The sequence below is a fragment of the Anas platyrhynchos genome, chromosome 6 (genome assembly GCF_047663525.1).
Source record: "Anas platyrhynchos isolate ZD024472 breed Pekin duck chromosome 6, IASCAAS_PekinDuck_T2T, whole genome shotgun sequence".
Taxonomy (NCBI): Eukaryota; Metazoa; Chordata; class Aves; order Anseriformes; family Anatidae; genus Anas; species Anas platyrhynchos.
In genome coordinates, this window is record NC_092592.1 from 27,690,422 (window position 1) to 27,707,883 (window position 17,462).

Here is a 17,462-nt window from a genome sequence, read left to right on the forward strand (position 1 = left end):
GGGGGGGGCGTCCAGGCGTGTTTATGTACGTCCATTCCTCCCCCCCCCCGCCGTGGGTGTTGGTGTCATTTCCACGCGTGTCCGTGTGCGCCCGCGCGTGTTTTACGCGCGCCACGGGGTGGCACCAAGGGACGAGCCCTGCGCAAAGCGGGCTCGGGACACGGATGCGCACGCGTCCACGCGTGTCCCATCGGCTGTGCTGTGTGTGTGGGGGGGGGCACACGCGTGTTCGCGGCGCTGCGGGGGCTGCCACCCCCCCTTTAACCCCCCCCCCCCTCGGCCGCTCTGCGCCGCCGCGCATCACCTGAAACCGCCGCGGTGTCGGGTTCGCGGCGCCGGCGCCGCCGTGGGTCGCGGGGGGGGGAGGTTTGGGGGGGTGAAATATGCCGTGGGGAAGGGGGGGCAGCGGCTTGCATCGCGGGGGGGGCACACGCACACCCCCACGCACAAAAAAACACATGAGGACCCACCCCGCGCCTCGCTCCCCCTGTGCGCAAAGCCCCACGCAGCCCCCCCGCGGGGAGCCTCGTCCCCTGCGCCCCCCCCCCCGGGTGTCCTGGGGTTGGGGGGGGTCACACGGGGCTCCCCCCCCTCGTTCAGGGCCAGCCCCGGCCGCTTGAGCGACAGCTCCCCCGGCCGGCACAGCCCCGGGACGGCCAATCCCCGCGGGTAGCGGCGGGGGGAGGCGGCGCTGTGTCCCCCCCCCGCGTCCTCTCCATCCCCCCCTTGCTGCCGGTGTCTCTTTCGCAGGTGGCACCATGGGGACAGGTGAGGAGGGCACGGGGGGGGGCAGCCCGGAGGCTGCAGGGGGCCCCCGGAGCCGTGCGCCCCGTCGGGGGAGGGGGCACCGCTGGGGGCTGCCGGAGAGGGGGGCTTGGGGATATTGGGGGGGGGGGGAAATGGGGCCGTGGGGGGGTGCTGCCGGGTGGCGGGGACACCGCCGTGTCCCCCTCGCTGTCGCCGCAGGCACGGCGACATCACTTATTTATGGGGGTCAGGCCGGGGCGAGCGGGGGGCGGTGCGCCCACGCTGGGAAAATCCCCCCCGCGGGAACGGGGCGAGCGTGGGGGGGGGGCGTGGAAGGGCACGGGGAGGGTGGGGGCTGCCCCCATCGCGGTGCAAATCCCCACGGGGCTGGATCCTGCCCGGCCACCAGGTCCCCACGGTGCCACCCGGGAGCCCCGCAGCCAGGGCGCAAAGGGACGGGGTGCGGGGATTGAAGGGGGATTGAAGGGGGCCCCCCCACGCCACTTCTTGTCCCCGCAGGTCGTGCCACCGTGCCCGGGACCCCTCGTGCAGCCAGCCCCCAGCCGGCCCCGGCGCTGCGCTGCTGAGGAGCTCGCCCCAGCCCGGGCATGTGCTGCTGGAGGGTGCCACGGCTCCCCCCCGCCGGCGGGCAGCCCCGGCCCCGTGAGCACCCGGCGAGTCCCAGCCCGGCTGCTCGGCCACCGCCATGGCCCAGGGCTGGGAGGACGCGGAGATGACGGTGCCCGGGAGGTCCCGGAGCTCGAGCAGCGAGGCCAGCCTGGCGCCCCGCTGCCTGCTGAGCAAGCAGAGCCGCCTGCTCAACGGGACCGTGCGGGGTGCCCGCGCCACCTCCCCCATGGGGCGCGTCATCCTCATCAACTCGCCCATCGAAGGTGCGTGGGAGCCCGGATGGACCCCCCCCCAACCCGGCCCATGGGAAGGGGCTTTTGGGTGCCATCCCCTGGTTACATGGCTGTCCCCGCAGCCAGCAGCAATGAGAGTGACGTTATCAACGCCATCACGGTGGAGAAGAGCGCGGATGGCAAGCTGGGCTTCAGCGTCCGTGGGGGCTCCGAGCACGGGCTGGGCATCTTCGTGAGCAAGGTGGAGGAGGGCAGCGCTGCCGGTAAGTGGGACACTGATGGGGATGGGACACGGGCCACCAAAATGCTCCGGGGAGCCACCAGGGACGTGGTGCCGCAGTGGTGGTGGCATCTCCTGCACCCTCTGGGTCGGGCTGAGCTGGTCCCGCTTGGGGCCGGAGCACCCAGCAAGGGGAATGGCACGATTTTGGGTGCCCGTCCGAGCCGCTCGCCCCTCGCAGAGCAGGCTGGGCTGTGCGTGGGCGACAAGATCACGGAGGTAAACAGCGTCAGCCTGGAGAACATCACCATGAGCAGCGCCGTCAAGGTCCTCACCGGCAACAACCGCCTGCGCATGGTGGTGCGGCGCATGGGCCGCGTGCCGGGCATCAAGTTCTCCAAGGAGAAAACGGCCTGGTGAGCGGGGCACCCGCACCCCAAAACCCCCGTGGAGGGCTTGGGGGGGATGCTGTGGGGCAGGGAGGATGCAGAGGTGGGGGGAGCTTCGGGGTGGGCTGCACTGGAGGTCCCCGAAAAGGTGGGAGGGTGCAGGAGGGGATGGGAAGGTGTGGAGCAGGCAGGGTGGGTGCGAGCCCCATCCTCACCACCCCAATCACCGCCCTTCACCGGGAGACGCTGGGGGACACGAGCTGGACCCCTGAGCCCCCCCACCAACACCGTGCCCCAGGGTGGACGTGGTGAACAGGCGGCTGGTGGTGGAGAAGAGCGGCTCGACGCCGTCGGAGAGCGGCTCGGAGGACGGGCTGCGGCGCATCGTCCACCTCTACACCACCTCCGACGACTACTGCCTGGGCTTCAACATCCGCGGCGGCTGCGAGTTCGGCCTCGGCATCTACGTCTCCAAGTACGGCCTGGCCAGACCCCGGGGGGGCACGAGGGGGACAGGCTGGGGCTCAGCACCCTTGGGTGCCGGGGCACGGAGCTGCCCGGGGAGAGGCGCGGGGCTCCGTCCCCATCCCGCCCCCGCTCTGCTGCCCGTAGGGTGGACCCCGGGGGGCTGGCGGAGCAGAACGGCATTCGGGTGGGCGACCAAGTCCTTGCAGCCAACGGAGTCAAGTTCGAAGACATAAGCCATAGCAAGGCGGTGGAGGTGCTCAAGGGGCAGACCCACATCATGCTGACCATCAAGGTACCCGAACCCAACCCCCCGGGGGTCTGCGTGCCCCCACTGTGGCTCTCCCCCAGCCGATCCCGGTGCCGGGGGGGTGCCGGCACGGCCGCGGGCTGGTTGGGTTTCAGGCAGGTGGGAGGGGGATGCATTATTCATGGCTGGCACCCGGATCGGGTTCGGCCGGCACGCGCTGACCCCCGCGTCTTCTCCCTCTGCGCCTAGGAGACCGGGCGGTTCCCTGCCTACAAGGAGCTGGTGGCCGAGTACTGCTGGCTCAGCCGCTGTAAGGACACGGCCAGCCGGGTACCGGGGGCACGTGGAGGGGCTGGGACCCCCCCTGGAAGGGATATCCGGAGGGCACAGGGTCCCTAATGCATTTGCCCGAGTGGGGAGGGAGAAGGTCCGTGCGCCATGGGGTCCCCGCGTGCCCTCTGTCCTGGGAGGGGGCATAAAGCTCCCCGTGCCACCATCGGCATCACCAAAGTGCCCACGGCATTGCAGGGTCCCTTGTGTCGCCATCCGTGGAGGGGACACAAAGATCCCCATGCCGTGGCCTACAGCCCCATGCTCTGTGATCTCACGGCCCCACACATCCCCATCCCTTTGCTATGGCCCTGCAGTACCCACGGCCCTATATTCCCCGTGCCACGGCCCTATAGTCCCCACATCCCCCATCCTCAGGCTGAATCCAAAGTCCCCACATCCCCACGGTGTGTCCCCTTTTACAGTGACCAACGGGCAGCTGCAGCAGCTATCACAGACATCAGAGACCAGCTCCTCCATCTCCTCCTACTCCTCGGGACCCCCACCACCGGCGGTGAACGGGCTGGGGACGGCGACCCCGGGGCCACCCGCCCGCACCGTGGACGTGGCCATCTCCACCGAGGACGGGCCACGGAGAGGCTGGGCCCGGGAGCGTGCCGAGAGGGCCATGCAGACCGAGCCGGCCACCGAGGGGCTGGCGGAGACGCGGCGCACCATGAGGCCCCCCGAGCTGCTGCGGGACACGGCCATCCGGGGCCAGGGCGCCCGCGAGCCCCCCGGCACCCACCCGCGCCGCACCTTCGGCCACTCGCCCAAAACGGCGCTGCTGCTGGCCCTCAGCCGGCCTCGGCAGCCCATCACGCGCTCCCAGAGCGACCTCACCGTGGCCGGTAGGCACTGGGGTGCTGCACCCCCCCCTACGGGGCTCTCCTCCACTCGGTGACCCCCCCCAATCCCCTCAATTCGCCCCTCTCTGCCCGCAGAGGAGAAGCGGAAGAAGGAGAAGCCGGAGGGCCAGGGGGCGCGGGGGGCCCCCCCCGGTTTGCACCGCTCCAAGACCCTCGTCAACCTCTTCTTCAAGGGCGGCCGTGCCACCAGCCAGAGCTGGGCCCCCCCGAGCCAGGACCCCCCCGGCTCCGAGCGCCGGGCGCGCGCCAAGTCCCCGGGGCGCCCCGATGGGGACAGAGGTACCGGGAGGGGGGACGGGGAACCAGCCTGGCACAGCTCCCCCCTTATGGGGCACCACAAAGAGGGGGAGCGTGGAAAGGGGGGGTCCCCGTGTGCACATTTTGGTCCTCCCCCTGCGTGCTCACCCCTCTCCATCTCCCTTGCAGTAGGCGCTGTGCAGAAGTTTGTCATCCGGAGCCTGAAGCGGGGTAACGGGGGTGCCCCCGGGGGGGCTGCGGGGCAGCTCCTGCATGCGCCTGTCCCCGCACGGTGTGGCACCGGGGAGGGGGTCCCCAAATCCAGAGCTGCGTGTGTTTGCATGCCTGTGTGATTTTGGCATGGGTTAAGAGCAGTGGCACCGGTGGGGTGCGTGGGTTTGGGGCTGGCGGTGGGCACCGGGTGTCCCTACCCCGCTGGCCACCCCGTGCTCTGCCTCCCCGCAGAGAAAAGCCGCCGTGCCAGCATCCTGGCCCTGGCTGGCCCCACGGCCCCACAACCCAACGGCAGCGACCCCGAGGCACGGCTCCCGCTCATCCAGGACACGGCGGCGAGGCTGCTCAGCCCCGACGAGGTGACGGCCGTGCTCCGCCACTGCACACGGGTACGGCACCGCGGGGACACCGGGCAGCTCCGTGACCCCATCGGGGGACAGAAAGGGTTATAGGGTTTGGGGACCCACCGCTGACCCCTGCTTTGTGCCCAAAGTACCTGCACGAGGGTGGTGTGGAGGATCTGGTGAGGCCGCTGCTCGCCATCCTGGACCGGCCCGAGAAGGTGCTGCTGCTTCGGGATGTGAGGTGGGGTCTGCGGGCACCCCGGGGTGGCCCCAAAACCTCGTGTCCCGGTCAGCACCCGCAGCCCGGCCCCGTTTTGTCCCCCCCACAGGAGCGTGGTGGCCCCCACGGACCTGGGTCGCTTCGACAGCATGGTGATGCCCCTGGAGCTGGAAGCCTTCGACGCCCTCAAGAGCCGCTCGGGTAGAGCCTGACCCCAAAAAACCATGGGGAGGGTTTGGGGAGGGGGCGCAGGGGTGACCCCCGCTGCTCTCGCCCCCCGCAGTGAGGTCGCCTGCCCTCCGCCCGGCCCACCACGACGTCCCCCCCAAGAGACACCTCATCACGCCAGTGCCTGGTGGGTGCCAGCGGGGTGCCAGGAAGGGACTGGGGATTTGGGGACAGCGCAGGGGGGGTGCGAAATGGGGAGCTCGGCTCCGAGGGGGGCACCGGGTGTGGGGCGTTTTGGGGTCCCTGCGGAAAGAGAGGGCTCTGGGGGGGTTCCTGGAGGAGGATGACCCAGGAACCGTGGTGCCAAGGGGGCCGTGGACACCTCGTGCCCCCGCTGACCCCTCTCTTTGCCCCCCCGACCCCTCTCTTTGCAGACTACCGCGGCGGATTCCTCCTGAAGCCAGCGGGGGCCCCGGACCCGGAGGATGTCGGGGGGCTGCCACCGAGCCCAGCCCGGCCACGGGCATCCCCCAGCCCCCACCGGCTTCACCCCCGCTCCTACACCCCGCTCCCCGACGTGCCAGTGGACTCCTACAACAGCGCCAGCGGCCCCCCGGCCACCCCAGGACCGGGGCCCCCCCCCAGCTGGCTGCTGGCCGAGCCCCCCCGGGAGGGGCGCAGGCGCAGCCCCCAGCCCACCCGGCGCACGGAGCCCCCCTGGGTGGGCGAGGGGCTGGGGAAGCCCCGGAGGGCGCGGGCCCCCCTCGCGCCCCTTTTTGGGGGGCCAGCAGGGGAGGTGGGGGCTGCGCCGGCCGCCAATGGCCCCAAGGAGGAGGAGGAGGAGGAGGAGGAAGAGCGGCTGCTGACCGTCACCCTCTCCAAGCTGAAGCACTCGTTGGGTGCGTGGGTCTTGCTGGGAGGGTTTTGGGGGGTGACACAGGGTTGGGGTGGGATGGGACCCCCCCATCTGAACCTTTGGGGTGGGTGGGATCCCCTTGGGCTCTTTATGGGGACAGGGATGCGGGTGAAGCCCTCAGCAGTGCCAGTCCCCATTCCTCCAGCCCCATACCCTCATGTAGGGGATGGAGAGGGGCCATACAGCCCCATGGGGGTTTGGGGGGGGGGGCACAACACCCCATCTACCTGCACCCAAAAGCATTGGGGCTCCCTTTTAGGGATCAGCATCTCGGGAGGCATCGAGTCGCGGGCACAGCCGGTGGTGAAGATCGAGAAGATCTTCCCCGGGGGAGCCGCCTTCCTCAGCGGCGTCCTCAAGGTACCCACCTGCCTTTTTTGGGGACACGGACCCTTCCCCTTGCCCCCCAGCCCCTCTTGGGGCTGCGTTTCACCCCGCTGCCTTCCCCCCATCCCTTTGGGGCCAGGCGGGCCACGAGCTGGTGTCGGTGGACGGGGAGAGCCTGCAGAACGTGACGCACCAGCGCGCCGTGGACATCATCCGCCAGGCCTACCGCAACAAAGCCAAGGAGCCCATGGAGCTGGTGGTGAGGGTGCCCGGACCCCCCCCGGAATGATACCGAAAATATTTCCCCCTCCTGGAGCCGAGAAACCTTTCTTGGACCCCACGGAGCCGGCTCATTCCTGCGCCGAGCTGTGGCCGGCCTCAGCCAGCAGGGACAGGGGGACCCAAGAGGTGCCCAAAGAGGGACCCAGGTGGGGGCACGAAAAAGAAGGTGGGGAGGGGGGAAATAAGTGGAGCTGACCCTGAAACAAGTGGCTCCGGCCACGCGGACGCTGCCCTGAAAAAAACACAGCCGGGGGCTTGCTTTTAATCGGCGTTTCCAGGTGGTACAAGGGCGAGCTGGGCTCTGGAAATGGGACACAACCGAAATAAAAGTACAAAAATACAATTCCAACTCTCTCCCCTCCCAACCTCCCCCCAAAACAACTCGGGGGCGAGCAAGCCAGAGCTGGGCACGGCCAGGCTTTTCCTTTGGTTTGACCCCGCGGGCACAGAGCCCGACCCCCAAAACCCCGGTGTCCCCGAGGTGTCCCCCACTGGTGGCCAGCGCTGGCTGCCCCGCGCCGAGCCCCTCTCCCCCAGGCCGTGCAGGCTGGGCATCACAGGGGCACGGGCTGGGCTTTTGGGTTTTTTCTTTTGGGGGGGAGACACACAGGGATGCTGGGGGCAAGGGCACGGGGAAGGCACTGAGGGCAACGCGCCCGGTGGCGGGGGTGAGGGGGGGTCCGCAGCCAGGCAGGGCGTGAGCACGGAGCGGGCGCTGGTTGTTTTTTTTTTTTTGGTAGGTCCTATAAAAATAGAGTTCTTTAAAATGGCACAGAAACGAATCCCCTGACTAACACGCAGGGTGGGGGGGTGGAAGGAAGGCAGGGACAGGGCGCGCTCCCCCAGGGGACAGCGGCTGGGTGACAGTGCTGGGAGGGACGGGACGGAGGGGATGAGCCACCCCCCCCCGCCCCGTGCCCAAGGTGACCCCGGCTGAAGGCAGCGCTGCTAATCCCCGGGCGCTAAGAGGATCAGCAGCAAACCAGCCCCAAGCGGCCCCGGGGCCGTGACGCAGCACCCCCCGACCCCACAGCTCCGGGGCACCCCCCTGCCACAGCGGGGGGGCCACCACAACCTCACCCCGACACCACGACGCCAGGGAGGGGGCAGCTCCCGAGGTCCCCTCTGCCCCCTCCCAGCGCCAGCGGTCTCTGCGTAGCGGGGAGCAGAGCGGGGACCCCCAAAATCCATGGGGCTGGAGCCCCCAAGCTGTCCAAGCAGGGGGCCGGGGCGCAGGCAGCGTCTCAGATCTCGGTGGCCGTGATCTCCTCGAAGGCTGGGTCCGTGCCGGGGGGCTCGCAGGGCTCGGAGGAGGCCGGGGGGTCCTCGCCCTGCAGCCGGAGGTGCTGGAGGCGCTGCTCGAGGCGCCGGTTGCGGCGGTACATCTGGATGTAGTTGTACTGCAGCTGCTTCTGGTAGCGGATCACCCGCTCCTTCTCGCCCTGCCACGTGCTCCGCTCCTGCTCGAAGGCTTCCCGCTGCTCCTGCCCGCGCCGCCTCTCCAGGGCCACCTCCGCTCGCAGCCTCTCCAGCTGCCTGCGCAGCCCCGCTGTGCCCCGCGCCTCCTCTCCAAGCTCCGGGCAACCCTCGCCGGGTTCGGGGCAGGGGCAGCGCCCGCGGGCGGCTTCCCGCAGCCCTGCCACCTCCTGCTCCAGCCGGCCCGCTTTGGCACGGAAGAGGTCGGCCTCGCTCTTGCGGCGCTGCAGTTCGTTGGCGCACACCTCCAGCTCCAGCGCCTTGAGCCGGGCGGCCTCCTGCAGCCCCCGCGCCTGCTGCTCACCCGCCTGCAGCTCGGCCCGCGCCTCCCGCAGCTGCGCCCGCAGCACCAGCAGCTCCGTGCCCCGCTGCGCCAGCTCCGCCTGCGACTCCTTCAGCTGCTGCTTCAGCAGGGAGATCTCCCCCGACTTCTGGCACACCTGCGGGGCGGAGATGGCTCAGGTCCCGTCCCCATTCCAACCTCTCGGGGATGGGGACACCGCGGTCACCCCGCGGGGAAGGGGGGCACCGTGCCGTGGCTCACCTCCCACTTGGTCTCCTCCAGGCGGGGTCCCAGCTCGGTGTGCTCCCTCTGGAAGGAGGCGCAGCGCCGTTCCAGCAGCTCGCGCTCCTGCAGCAGCTGGGCAAAGTCCTCCTGCAGCTGCTTCTTCTCCTGCTGCAGCTGCAGCACCTGGAGCTGCAGGACCTGCTGCCCGCGCTGCGCCTGCTGCGCCGCCTGCCGCACCTGGGCCGCGCAGCGCTGCCGCAAACCCTCCAGCTCCTGCTCGCAGCGCCGCTGCTTCTCCTCGTACACCTGGGCGCGGGAACGTGCTGGATAAGCGGCACGGCAACCCCGGGATGGGATCCCAAACACCGCCACCCCCACGTCCTCACGGCTGGAGTGGGGTCCAGGAGGTCTGCGCTTCCCAGAAGGGGACGGAGTGCTGCCACCCCCGTGCCAGACCCCAAAATGCGCATGCGGAGTCTCCAACCCCACACCATGGAGGGCACCCCATTCCTAAGCCCTGCCCCAACAGCACCCCCATGCCCACCCCACTGCCACCAGCACCACCGAGGAGCCCCCCACCCCAATTCCCAGACCCCGTGGGCACCCACCTGGCAGATGGCCACCTCGTTCTCATCCAGGCTATCCCGCAGCTGCTGCAGCTCGGCCTCCCTCTCCCGCAGCTTGTCCTCCAGCTCCCGCACCAGCAGGGCCTCCTCTCCGGGCAGGGGCGAGCGCCCACAGGAGCCACTTTCGGAGGAGGGTCTCCCCCGGCCGCTCAGCGAGCCCGTGCTCTTGCTGGAGGACGAGCGCCCGCTGTCCGAGTTGGAGGGGCCGGCGGGCGGGCGGTAGCCACCCGGGGGCTCGGGGTGGCCGTGTGGGGTGGCCGGGAGCGCGCCCGCCTCGGCGTGCTGGCTGCAGCCCGTGCTGTAGGTGGGCAGGCTGGACAGGGAGTTGCGCCCCGAATCCGAGAGCGTGCCCGAGTGGCTGCTGGCGCAGCAGCTCAGCGAGCCGGGTTTGTCAGCCCCGGCGGCCCCCAGCAGGTGGGTGAGGCTCACCTGGCTCTCCGAAAGCGCCGGGGCCGCCGGGCGCACCCCCAAGCTGGCCGGCCCCGGAGCAGTCCTGATTTTGGGTATCACCGGTTTGAAGGCCATGGGGCGGATCAGGGTCTTCTCCACGTTCTGGGGAGGGAAAGAGGGGAGAGCGCGGCTCCGGGAGCTGGCAGCCTCCAGCGGGTGGCCCCACACCACGGGTGGGCTTGGTAACCCTCGGATCCTGTCCCCATGCAACACTTGGAGGTGTCCCCAACCCCAAAACTTCCACGTGCTGAAGGGGACAAGCACCAAACGCTCTCTGCCCCCAGATGGGGTCGGAAGGGCTCCCACATTCACAGTGCCACCCCTGGCACGAGGAAGGGGACATCAGGAGCGCAGAGACCACCTCTACCCCCAGGGACAGGGACAACGCCACCACACAGCCCCTACCCACACACCTCCCCGAGACCCCAAACCCAGCACAGCACCGGGCGCCGAGCAGAGACCCCAGCACCTCTCCCCCCCTACCTCCTCCAGCTTCCCGGACACGGGGACAAGCTTGGGGGGCGGCCCCCGAATGCTGCCACCGGGGGCTCGTTCATCCCGGGCTTCATCCGAATCGCTGCAGGGGCTGACCGGAGAGGCTGCCTCCAACCACTCCCCGTGGAAACCTTCGTTGGAGTAGGCGTGGGCGACGCCGGGAGCGGCAGAGCAGGGTTTTTTGGGGGGCAGCGCGTGGAGCAAGGGGTCCGGGGGGCTGGCCCGCAGCAGCCCGTCGTGCAGGAGGAAGGAGCTGGTGGCGGGGGGCTGGCAGGAGCGGTCGTGGCAGGGCCGGCCGGCGATGAGGCTGCCCACGCTGCCCATGGCGCCCCGAGAGGATTTGGGGGAGCGGGCGGCAGCGCGGAGCTGGGCGGCCCCCTCAGGGGCGGCCTCGATGGAGACGGGCAAAGTCTGCACGATGGCCATGGCGGGGGGGCCCCCGGCGGGCTGGGGGGCGCGGGCAGCCTGTGGGGAGGAGAAGCACGGTGTGGGGACACTGGGCATCGGGGAAAAACCCATCTGCACCCACCCCAAACATCCCCGATAATGGGGTGCCGGGGGGCAGGAGCGAGGGGTGGCACCGAGCGAAGCGGAATAAAGCTGGGATTAACTGGGGGGGGGGGGCAAAGGGTATGGGGGGGCTGTCCTGCTGCCCCAAACCCTGCCCCAAACCCTGCCCCCCAGCATCGCCACGCTGCCATGCCCCAGCTCCCTGCCCCAAACACCCCCATAGCACCCAGCACCCCAAACATCCCTCCCCAAAGCACCCCCACCCCACAACACCACCCTACAGCTCCAACACCCCCCCAGCACCCCCAAACTCTTCTCCACTCCCCCCCTCCCCCCTCTCCACACCCCTACGTGCCCCACACTCCCCCCACACCCCCCACCCACCTCCCCACAGCCCCCAGCCCCCCAGCCCCATAACCACAACCCCACACCCCCATTACCCCCCCATACTCCCCCCACCACTCCGCGCCCCCCGGCGCCCCGACGGGCGGCCCCTAAAGGATCCCCCCGAGCTCCGGGGCTACCGGGGGGCTACGGGGGATAACGGGGGGGGGGGATAACCGGGGACCCCCCCCCAGGGCCGGCCCTACACCCACCTGGGCCGGGGCGCCCCATGATGCGCTCGGGCCGCCTCGCTCCGCCCGCCGGGTTGGCACCGCCCCGGTCCCCTCCGGGCCGCCCCCGGGGCCGCCCCCCCGGGTCCCACCAGCGGGGGACCCCCCCCCGAACCACCCTGTGCGCCCCCCACCCCAAAAAATAAAAATAAGGATGGGATGGGCTGGGGGGTGCCCCCCTTAGCCTATAGGTAGCGGGGGTCCCAGCCCCATGGGAACGCGAGCGCGCTGTGGGGTCGGGGCGCTGCCCCCGGGCACCGGGGGTCCCCTCGGGGTGCCCCCCCCGGTGTTTTGGGGACCCCCCCGGTGCTCACCTCGCCAGCCGAGGCCCATCCGGGCGGTGTGCCCGGCTCCCGGCTCGGCTCCTGCAACGGGAAAGAGCCGGAGGAGGGGGGAAAAGGGGGCAAGGGATGGGGTCAGGGCGCACCGGGACCCCCGGAGCCCCCCCCCCGGGGACCGGCGGGGGGGAGGCGGCCGGCGGGGGGGGGAGCCGTGCCGGGGGCGGGCGGCGGCGCCTCCATCTTCTCCTCCTTCCCCCCCCCCCTTTCCCTCTGTGGGGTAACGAGGGAAAAAGGGGGACGGCGCCGCGCCCCCCATGCGCCCCATTTCCCGGTGCGAGCACCCGGTGCGCACGGGGGGGGCTCCCGCAGCCCCAGCCGGCTCCCGACCCCCTCGATCCGCCTGCGCCCCGTTCCCCGACCCCTTCCCCTTCCTCCCACCCCCTCCTCACCCACCGCCAAGCTTTGGGGTCCCCCTCCGGGGGGGCTTCCCCGGTCCCTGCCCCGCTCACCCCTGGCTCCGCCGCCGCTCCCCGCCGGCCCGGGCCCCGCCAGGCCCCGCCCGCCCCCGCCGCCCCCGGCCCCCGGCCCCGCAGCGGAGCGGGAGGCGGCAGGGGGGAGCCCTACGGCCGGGGCGCCCGGCAGCGACCGGCACCGGAGCCGAAAAGGGAAAGGGGTTGGGAGGCTGCCCCCCGCCGGGGGAGGTGGTCCTGGGGTCGGTTGTGGGGTTAGGGGGGTGTTTAGGGGGGATAGGGTCACCCCCCGGGGCTCTATCCCCTATGGGGCGCAGCTGGTTTTGCCCGTCGTGGGGTCGGTTCCTTGAGGTTGGGGGTGCTGTGGGGTGTGGGAGGCACATGGGGATGGGGTATGTGGGGCAGCGTGGCCCCATGGCACCGTCCTCACATCGCACGGGAACGCAGACCCCAGACCCTAAATGCAGGGCACGTGCCCAACCCGCACCCACGGGGAGAAACGGGGCTCCACGGCCTGGATGTGGGGGATTTGGGATGGGTTACAGCATGGGGACACCCCCCTCCCCGGTCCCAGGTAGCAGAGGACAGGGCACAGGCACAGCACTCAACGTTTCTGCTTTAATAAAACCCCAAAGGTCGGACCCAGAGCCCACCGCGGGCTCCCCGCCGCAGCGGGGCCGGGCCACGTCACAGTATTTTGCCATAAAACGCTCCCAGGTCCCCCGGGGGCTGCTCCCTGAGGGTGTGATGCTGGTGATGCCCCACAGGAACGGGGGGTTTGGGGTGACCCCAAGCAGGGGCCGGACCCCGCAGAGCTGCAGGAGTCCCGCGGCACGCAGCAGGAGGCAAATCTGGACCGTGACCCCCCCCAGGCATTTGGCCCCGCTTTTGCCGCAATTTAAGGACCTGCCCCGCGTCCAGAGCCCCCAAATTCCAGGTGCCTTCTCTCCTGCTCCCCTCACATCCCGCAGGACAACGGGGCTGCTTCACACAGGAGGACAGAACACGGGCACATGGCCCTGCTGCTCCCGCTGCACCCCAAAACTGCGGTGCTCCATCCCTCCTGGTGGGAATCGCCGCGCTCAGGGCTTGCTGGAGCCTCCGGCACCTCCGTCCGGATCCTTCTTGGCCGCAGGCGCCTTCTCCTCCTTCACCTTCTTCAGCTTGGCCTTGCTCTTGCTGGAGGAGAAGGTGAGCGAGGCCTTGCTGAACTCCAGGGGGAAGACGCCCACGTCCCCGTCGAAGCGGTTTTTGGCCACCTGCAGGTACCGCTTCCCTGGCCCCGTCGTCAGCTTGCGGTCCTGCAGGATGAGGACGTTGTCGGCCTCCTGGCTGGCCTGCGGGGAGAAAAAAAAACATCTCCAGGGGGTGCCGCACGGGGAAAGGGGCGCCCCATGATACCCAACCCCGTCCCAGTGAGCTGTGGGGACAGCCCCGAGGGGCCGGGAGGAGGCACCTTGGCGGAGCCGAAGATGGAGGCGGTCTGCAGCTCCTTCTCGTCGTCCTCCTTGCGGGGGTGGATGATCAGCGTGATGTGGCACGTGTTGTCCGTGGCGAACTTGCGGAAGGCACCGATGATGAAATCCTGGGCTGCGAGCCTGCGGGGGAGGACAGCGAGGGCACGTCGGGGGCAGCCCCACGCTCCCAGGGGCAGCCACCACCCCAAAACAGGGCTGTCGTGTTGGACAGGACCTCAACGGGACACCCGTTTGGGGTTATAACTCCCAGAGAGGGTCTCACCTGTCTGCCGAGAGCTGCTCGTGCCCCATCATGAACTGCAAGTTGTCCACGACCACGTGGGTGATGTCGTACATGTAGACAGCGTGCTTCATGGTGTCGAGAACCGTCCTGCATGGGGGACACCAAAATTACTGGGGACACAGACACCGAGCCAGGCACGGGGAGGTGCAGAAGAAAGCCAGAACAGCGCTGGTGACAGCAGGGACGCTGCCACAGCACGCCCTGCCCCACGTGTCCCCTCACCCCGCCAGCACACAGAGAGCGAGATTTTGGGGAGAAAAAAGGGCCGGGGCCGTACTTGATGTTCTGCTGGCCGTGGAAGGTCATGAAGTAGAGCGGCAGCTCCTCGAAGCGGTCGGCCCACTCGTCGTACAGCTCCAACTGGTCCTCCAGGCGCCGCGCGGCGAACTGGGTCAGCATGATTTTGGCCAGGCGGATGTTGTTGATCTCGAAGCTTCCCCACAGCGTGCACACCCCTTGCGTGCACAGGTCCAGCGCGTACTCGCTGATGAACGTCGTCTTCCCGCTGCCCGTCGGGCCTGGGGGAAAGAGGGAGAAATGAGCTGGGGGAGAAGATGTAACCCGTGCTGATTGCTCGGGAGGGTATTTGAAGGAAAAAACACCTGGATACAGCCAAGAGCAACCCAAATGCGGCGTTTCCACAGGCAGCATCCCACACCTGGGGATGTGCACCTCCCAGCTGGGATTTGGGGTCTGGCTGCGCCCTGCGTGCCCCTCACCTGTGAAGACGGTGAGCTCGCCTTTGCGGTGCCCCTTGAGGAGCTTGTTGAGCTCGGGGAAGCGCGCCCACTTGACGCCGGCCACCTGCTCGCTGTTGGCCAGCTCCCCGAAAACCTCCTCGCGCAGCTGCCTGAAGGAGACGATGGACTTGTGGCCGGCGGGCAGGGCGGCGCGCAGGATCTTGGTGAGGTTCAGCCCCCGGTTCAACGCCTCCAAGGGCCGGGGCTGGAGGTCCCCGGGGCGCACCAGGGAGCAGCGTTTGACGCTCAGCTTGCGGGCAAAGAGCTTGGCGGCCTCCCAGGAGCGCAGGTCGTCGCCCAGCCACAGCGTGACGCGCTTGAACTGCTCCAGGTAGGGCAGCAGGGCCGGGGGCAAGCAGGTAGCCCCCCGCGGCAGCGCCAGGCTGGGCACCCCAGTGGCTTGGTGTAGGGCCAGGGCGTCGAGCTCCCGCCCCGTCAGCACCACCTCGGTGTCGCGGCGCCCGACTAAAGGCAAGCCGAAGAGGTTGTGGTAGGCGTCGAAGCGGGGGAACGTCTCCTCCGTGGCGCCCACCAGCTTCAGCCCCCGCAGGGCGCCGTCGCGGGGGGCGAACCAAGGGAAGACCAGCGCCCTGGCGGCACGCAGGTAGCGCACCCCGAAACGCTTCAGGGTGGCGTCGGCCAGCTGGGCGATGCCGAACGCCGCCTTGGTGGCCCGGCTTTCTTCTTCATCCAATAGCTCCCAGAGCGGCAGCGCCCGCTCCCAGATGCGCCGGGCGGCCTCCCTCGCCCTCCTGCCTTCATCTTCTTCCTCCTCATCATCCTCATGAAGGCTTGGAGGGGGCAGCCCACGGTGGCGCAGCTCCACGGCAGCCTGCAGGTCCTGCCAGGTGCCCTCGGCCAGCGTGGCGGTGCAGAGGAAGCCGCCGGTCGTCTTGTCGATGAAGAGCGTGAAGGGCGGCGCGGCGGGGCCGGGGGTGAAGAGGCTGGGGGCGTGCAGGCAGCTGTGGCCATCATGGAAGGGCAGCCCCTGCTCACGGAGGTACCTGCGGATCTCGGTGACGGACACAGCAGGGACAGAGGCAGCGGGCTCGGGCAGCACGGCCCTCTTGAAGCGGCGCTGCCTCAGCCTCCCCACAGCCTTCTCCATGCCCACCATCATCATCATCACCCCCCCGCGGCTCCAAATTGCCGACAACCCGGCGGCGGCTCTGTAGGGGCGCAGCGGCCCCGCCGCCATCTCCCCGCCCCCCCTCGCCTCAGCTTCCCGCCCTCGCGTGGAGCCCGGCGGGCGCCGCCATTTCGTGGCCCGCCTCCCTCGTTCCTCCTCCTCCTCCTCTTGTTTCTCCTCCTCCTCCTCTTCCGGGGCAGCAGGAGCGGCCATGACGGCCCGGGGGGCTGCCAGCAGGTTTTTGGGGGCCGCGCTGTGCTGCGGGTTGGGGCGCTACGTGAGGCAGCTGCAGCGCCTGCAGCTCCTCTTCAGCCCCATCGCGCCCGACGCCCGCGGGGCCAGGTAGGGTGGGGATAATCGGGGTGTTTTGGGTTTATTTGGGGTTTATGGTGGTGTTTGAGCGCTGAGGGTGTTGTTTTTTTGGGGTTCTGTGCCGCCCCGCAGGCAGTTCGTGGAGGAGCGGGCGGCGGAGTTCGCCCGCGGGCACCCTGAGGTGGTGCTGTACGTGCGGAACGAGGGGGGGGCGGCCCCAGTGCTGCGGGCAGAGTACTGTGAGTGGGGGGACTGGGGGAACTGGGAGGGACTGGGAGGGGAGGGGGGGTTGGGGGGGAGCTGGGAGAAGGGGGAGGTTGGAGGGGGGGTACGGGGAGGGGGGCAATGGGAGGGAGAGGGGGGACTGGGGGGGAACTGGGAGGAGAAGGGTATGGGGAGGGGGGATACTGGGTATGGGGGACTGGGAGGGGGAACTGGGAGGAGAGGGGACTGGGGGGGAACTGGGAGGAATGGGACACTGGAGGGGGGGTACTGGGAGGGGGGCACTGGGAGGGAGGGGGGGACTGGGGGGGAAGTGGGAGGGGGGCACTGGAAGGGGAGAGGAGGGGACTGGGGGGGAGCTAGGAGGGAACTGGGAGGAAAGGGGGTGCTGGAGGGGTACTGGGAGGGGGGCACTGGAAGGGAGAGGTGGGACTGGGGGGGAACTGGGAGGAGAGGGGACACTGGAGGGGGGAACTGGGAAGGGCACTGGGTTAAGAGGGCGGACTGGGTAGGGGGAACTGGGGGGGTCTGGGCAGGGGGCACTGGGAGGAGAAGTGTATGGGGAGTGGGGAACTGGGAGGAGAGGAGGGACTGGGGGGAGCACTGGGATGGGAGGGGGCACTGAGGAGATGGGGGACTGGGGGGGGCACCAGAGGGAGGGGGGTACAGAAGGAAGGGACACACACACAGATGCCAAGTGACAAGAGGGGGGGCACTGGGGACCCCCCCAGCCTCACCCCCTTGTGCTGCAGTGAACGGGACGGTGCGGGAGGAGCTGATCGCCAACAAGACCAGCGAGGAGATCGCCCAGCTCGCCACCAAACTGGCCAACCAGTCCGGCCTGGACGTGGTGCGCATCCGCAAGCCCTTCCACACCGACAACCCCAGCATCCAGGGCCAGTGGCACCCCCTCACCAACAAGCCCCCCGCCCTCCTCGTGCGGGGCCCCCGCCTGGCACCCCCCCAATAAAAAAAAAACCTCGGCCCCTCTCCCCACAGAGACACCT

The 17,462-nt window shown here is 69.7% G+C and overlaps 4 protein-coding genes across 7 annotated transcripts; 2 read left to right on the top strand and 2 right to left on the bottom strand.

The window, feature by feature from the left end:
* Window positions 1-338: 338 nt before the first annotated feature.
* On the top strand, window positions 339-7,204 carry PDZD7 (PDZ domain containing 7). 2 transcript variants are annotated; one of them, XM_038181551.2, is made up of 17 exons: window positions 339-768; window positions 1,267-1,640; window positions 1,733-1,873; window positions 2,072-2,246; window positions 2,518-2,694; window positions 2,832-2,979; window positions 3,184-3,244; window positions 3,690-4,115; window positions 4,209-4,412; window positions 4,560-4,601; window positions 4,836-4,993; window positions 5,098-5,189; window positions 5,278-5,369; window positions 5,452-5,523; window positions 5,771-6,235; window positions 6,512-6,612; window positions 6,719-7,204. In XM_038181551.2, the coding sequence occupies exons 2-17, from the start codon at window positions 1,454-1,456 to the stop codon at window positions 6,866-6,868; spliced, it is 2,691 nt and encodes an 896-aa protein (XP_038037479.2). In that variant the 5' UTR covers window positions 339-768; window positions 1,267-1,453; the 3' UTR covers window positions 6,869-7,204. The 2 variants fall into 2 exon arrangements, with proteins under 2 accessions (XP_038037479.2, XP_038037480.2); XM_038181552.2 differs by lacking the exons at window positions 339-768; window positions 4,560-4,601 and having other exon boundaries at window positions 898-1,640.
* LZTS2 (leucine zipper tumor suppressor 2) lies at window positions 7,095-12,995 on the bottom strand. The gene is made up of 7 exons (XM_038181554.2): window positions 12,945-12,995; window positions 12,331-12,441; window positions 11,855-11,905; window positions 10,405-10,881; window positions 9,454-10,023; window positions 8,882-9,151; window positions 7,095-8,777 (listed from the first exon to the last, which is right to left on the bottom strand). Exons 1-7 carry the CDS (start codon window positions 12,993-12,995, stop codon window positions 8,106-8,108), a joined length of 2,202 nt encoding a protein of 733 aa, XP_038037482.2. The 3' UTR covers window positions 7,095-8,105.
* TWNK (twinkle mtDNA helicase) lies at window positions 12,890-16,134 on the bottom strand. The gene is made up of 5 exons (XM_038181555.2): window positions 14,772-16,134; window positions 14,330-14,570; window positions 14,032-14,139; window positions 13,748-13,889; window positions 12,890-13,628 (listed from the first exon to the last, which is right to left on the bottom strand). The coding sequence occupies exons 1-5, from the start codon at window positions 16,132-16,134 to the stop codon at window positions 13,374-13,376; spliced, it is 2,109 nt and encodes a 702-aa protein (XP_038037483.2). The 3' UTR covers window positions 12,890-13,373.
* Window positions 16,127-17,459, top strand: MRPL43 (mitochondrial ribosomal protein L43). 3 transcript variants are annotated; one of them, XM_072039737.1, is made up of 3 exons: window positions 16,127-16,263; window positions 16,366-16,472; window positions 17,163-17,459. In XM_072039737.1, exons 1-3 carry the CDS (start codon window positions 16,133-16,135, stop codon window positions 17,423-17,425), a joined length of 501 nt encoding a protein of 166 aa, XP_071895838.1. In that variant the 5' UTR covers window positions 16,127-16,132; the 3' UTR covers window positions 17,426-17,459. The 3 variants fall into 3 exon arrangements, with proteins under 3 accessions (XP_071895838.1, XP_038037489.2, XP_038037491.2); XM_038181561.2 differs by having other exon boundaries at window positions 17,187-17,459; XM_038181563.2 differs by having other exon boundaries at window positions 17,208-17,459.
* Window positions 17,460-17,462: the final 3 nt, after the last annotated feature.

Excerpts from the sequence above, each read along its gene's own strand:
- PDZD7 (XM_038181551.2), top strand. The coding sequence starts at position 1,454 with ATGGCCCAGGGCTGGGAGGACGCGGAGATGACGGTGCCCGGGAGGTCC. Across the intron at positions 1,874-2,071 it reads GGAGGAGGGCAGCGCTGCCG|AGCAGGCTGGGCTGTGCGTG; the intron begins GTAAGTGGGACA and ends CGCCCCTCGCAG. Across the intron at positions 4,602-4,835 it reads CATCCGGAGCCTGAAGCGGG|AGAAAAGCCGCCGTGCCAGC; the intron begins GTAACGGGGGTG and ends GCCTCCCCGCAG.
- MRPL43 (XM_072039737.1), top strand. The coding sequence starts at position 16,133 with ATGACGGCCCGGGGGGCTGCCAGCAGGTTTTTGGGGGCCGCGCTGTGC. Across the intron at positions 16,264-16,365 it reads CCCGACGCCCGCGGGGCCAG|GCAGTTCGTGGAGGAGCGGG; the intron begins GTAGGGTGGGGA and ends GCCGCCCCGCAG. Across the intron at positions 16,473-17,162 it reads AGTGCTGCGGGCAGAGTACT|GGGGGGCACTGGGGACCCCC; the intron begins GTGAGTGGGGGG and ends AAGTGACAAGAG.
- LZTS2 (XM_038181554.2), bottom strand. The coding sequence starts at position 12,995 with ATGGCAAAATACTGTGACGTGGCCCGGCCCCGCTGCGGCGGGGAGCCC. Across the intron at positions 11,906-12,330 it reads GAGCGGCGGCGGAGCCAGGG|GAGCCGAGCCGGGAGCCGGG; the intron begins GTGAGCGGGGCA and ends TTCCCGTTGCAG. Across the intron at positions 10,024-10,404 it reads TGTCCGGGAAGCTGGAGGAG|AACGTGGAGAAGACCCTGAT; the intron begins GTAGGGGGGGAG and ends TTCCCTCCCCAG.
- TWNK (XM_038181555.2), bottom strand. The coding sequence starts at position 16,134 with ATGGCCGCTCCTGCTGCCCCGGAAGAGGAGGAGGAGGAGAAACAAGAG. Across the intron at positions 14,140-14,329 it reads CACGGCCAGCAGAACATCAA|GACGGTTCTCGACACCATGA; the intron begins GTACGGCCCCGG and ends TCCCCCATGCAG. Across the intron at positions 13,890-14,031 it reads GAGCAGCTCTCGGCAGACAG|GCTCGCAGCCCAGGATTTCA; the intron begins GTGAGACCCTCT and ends CCTCCCCCGCAG.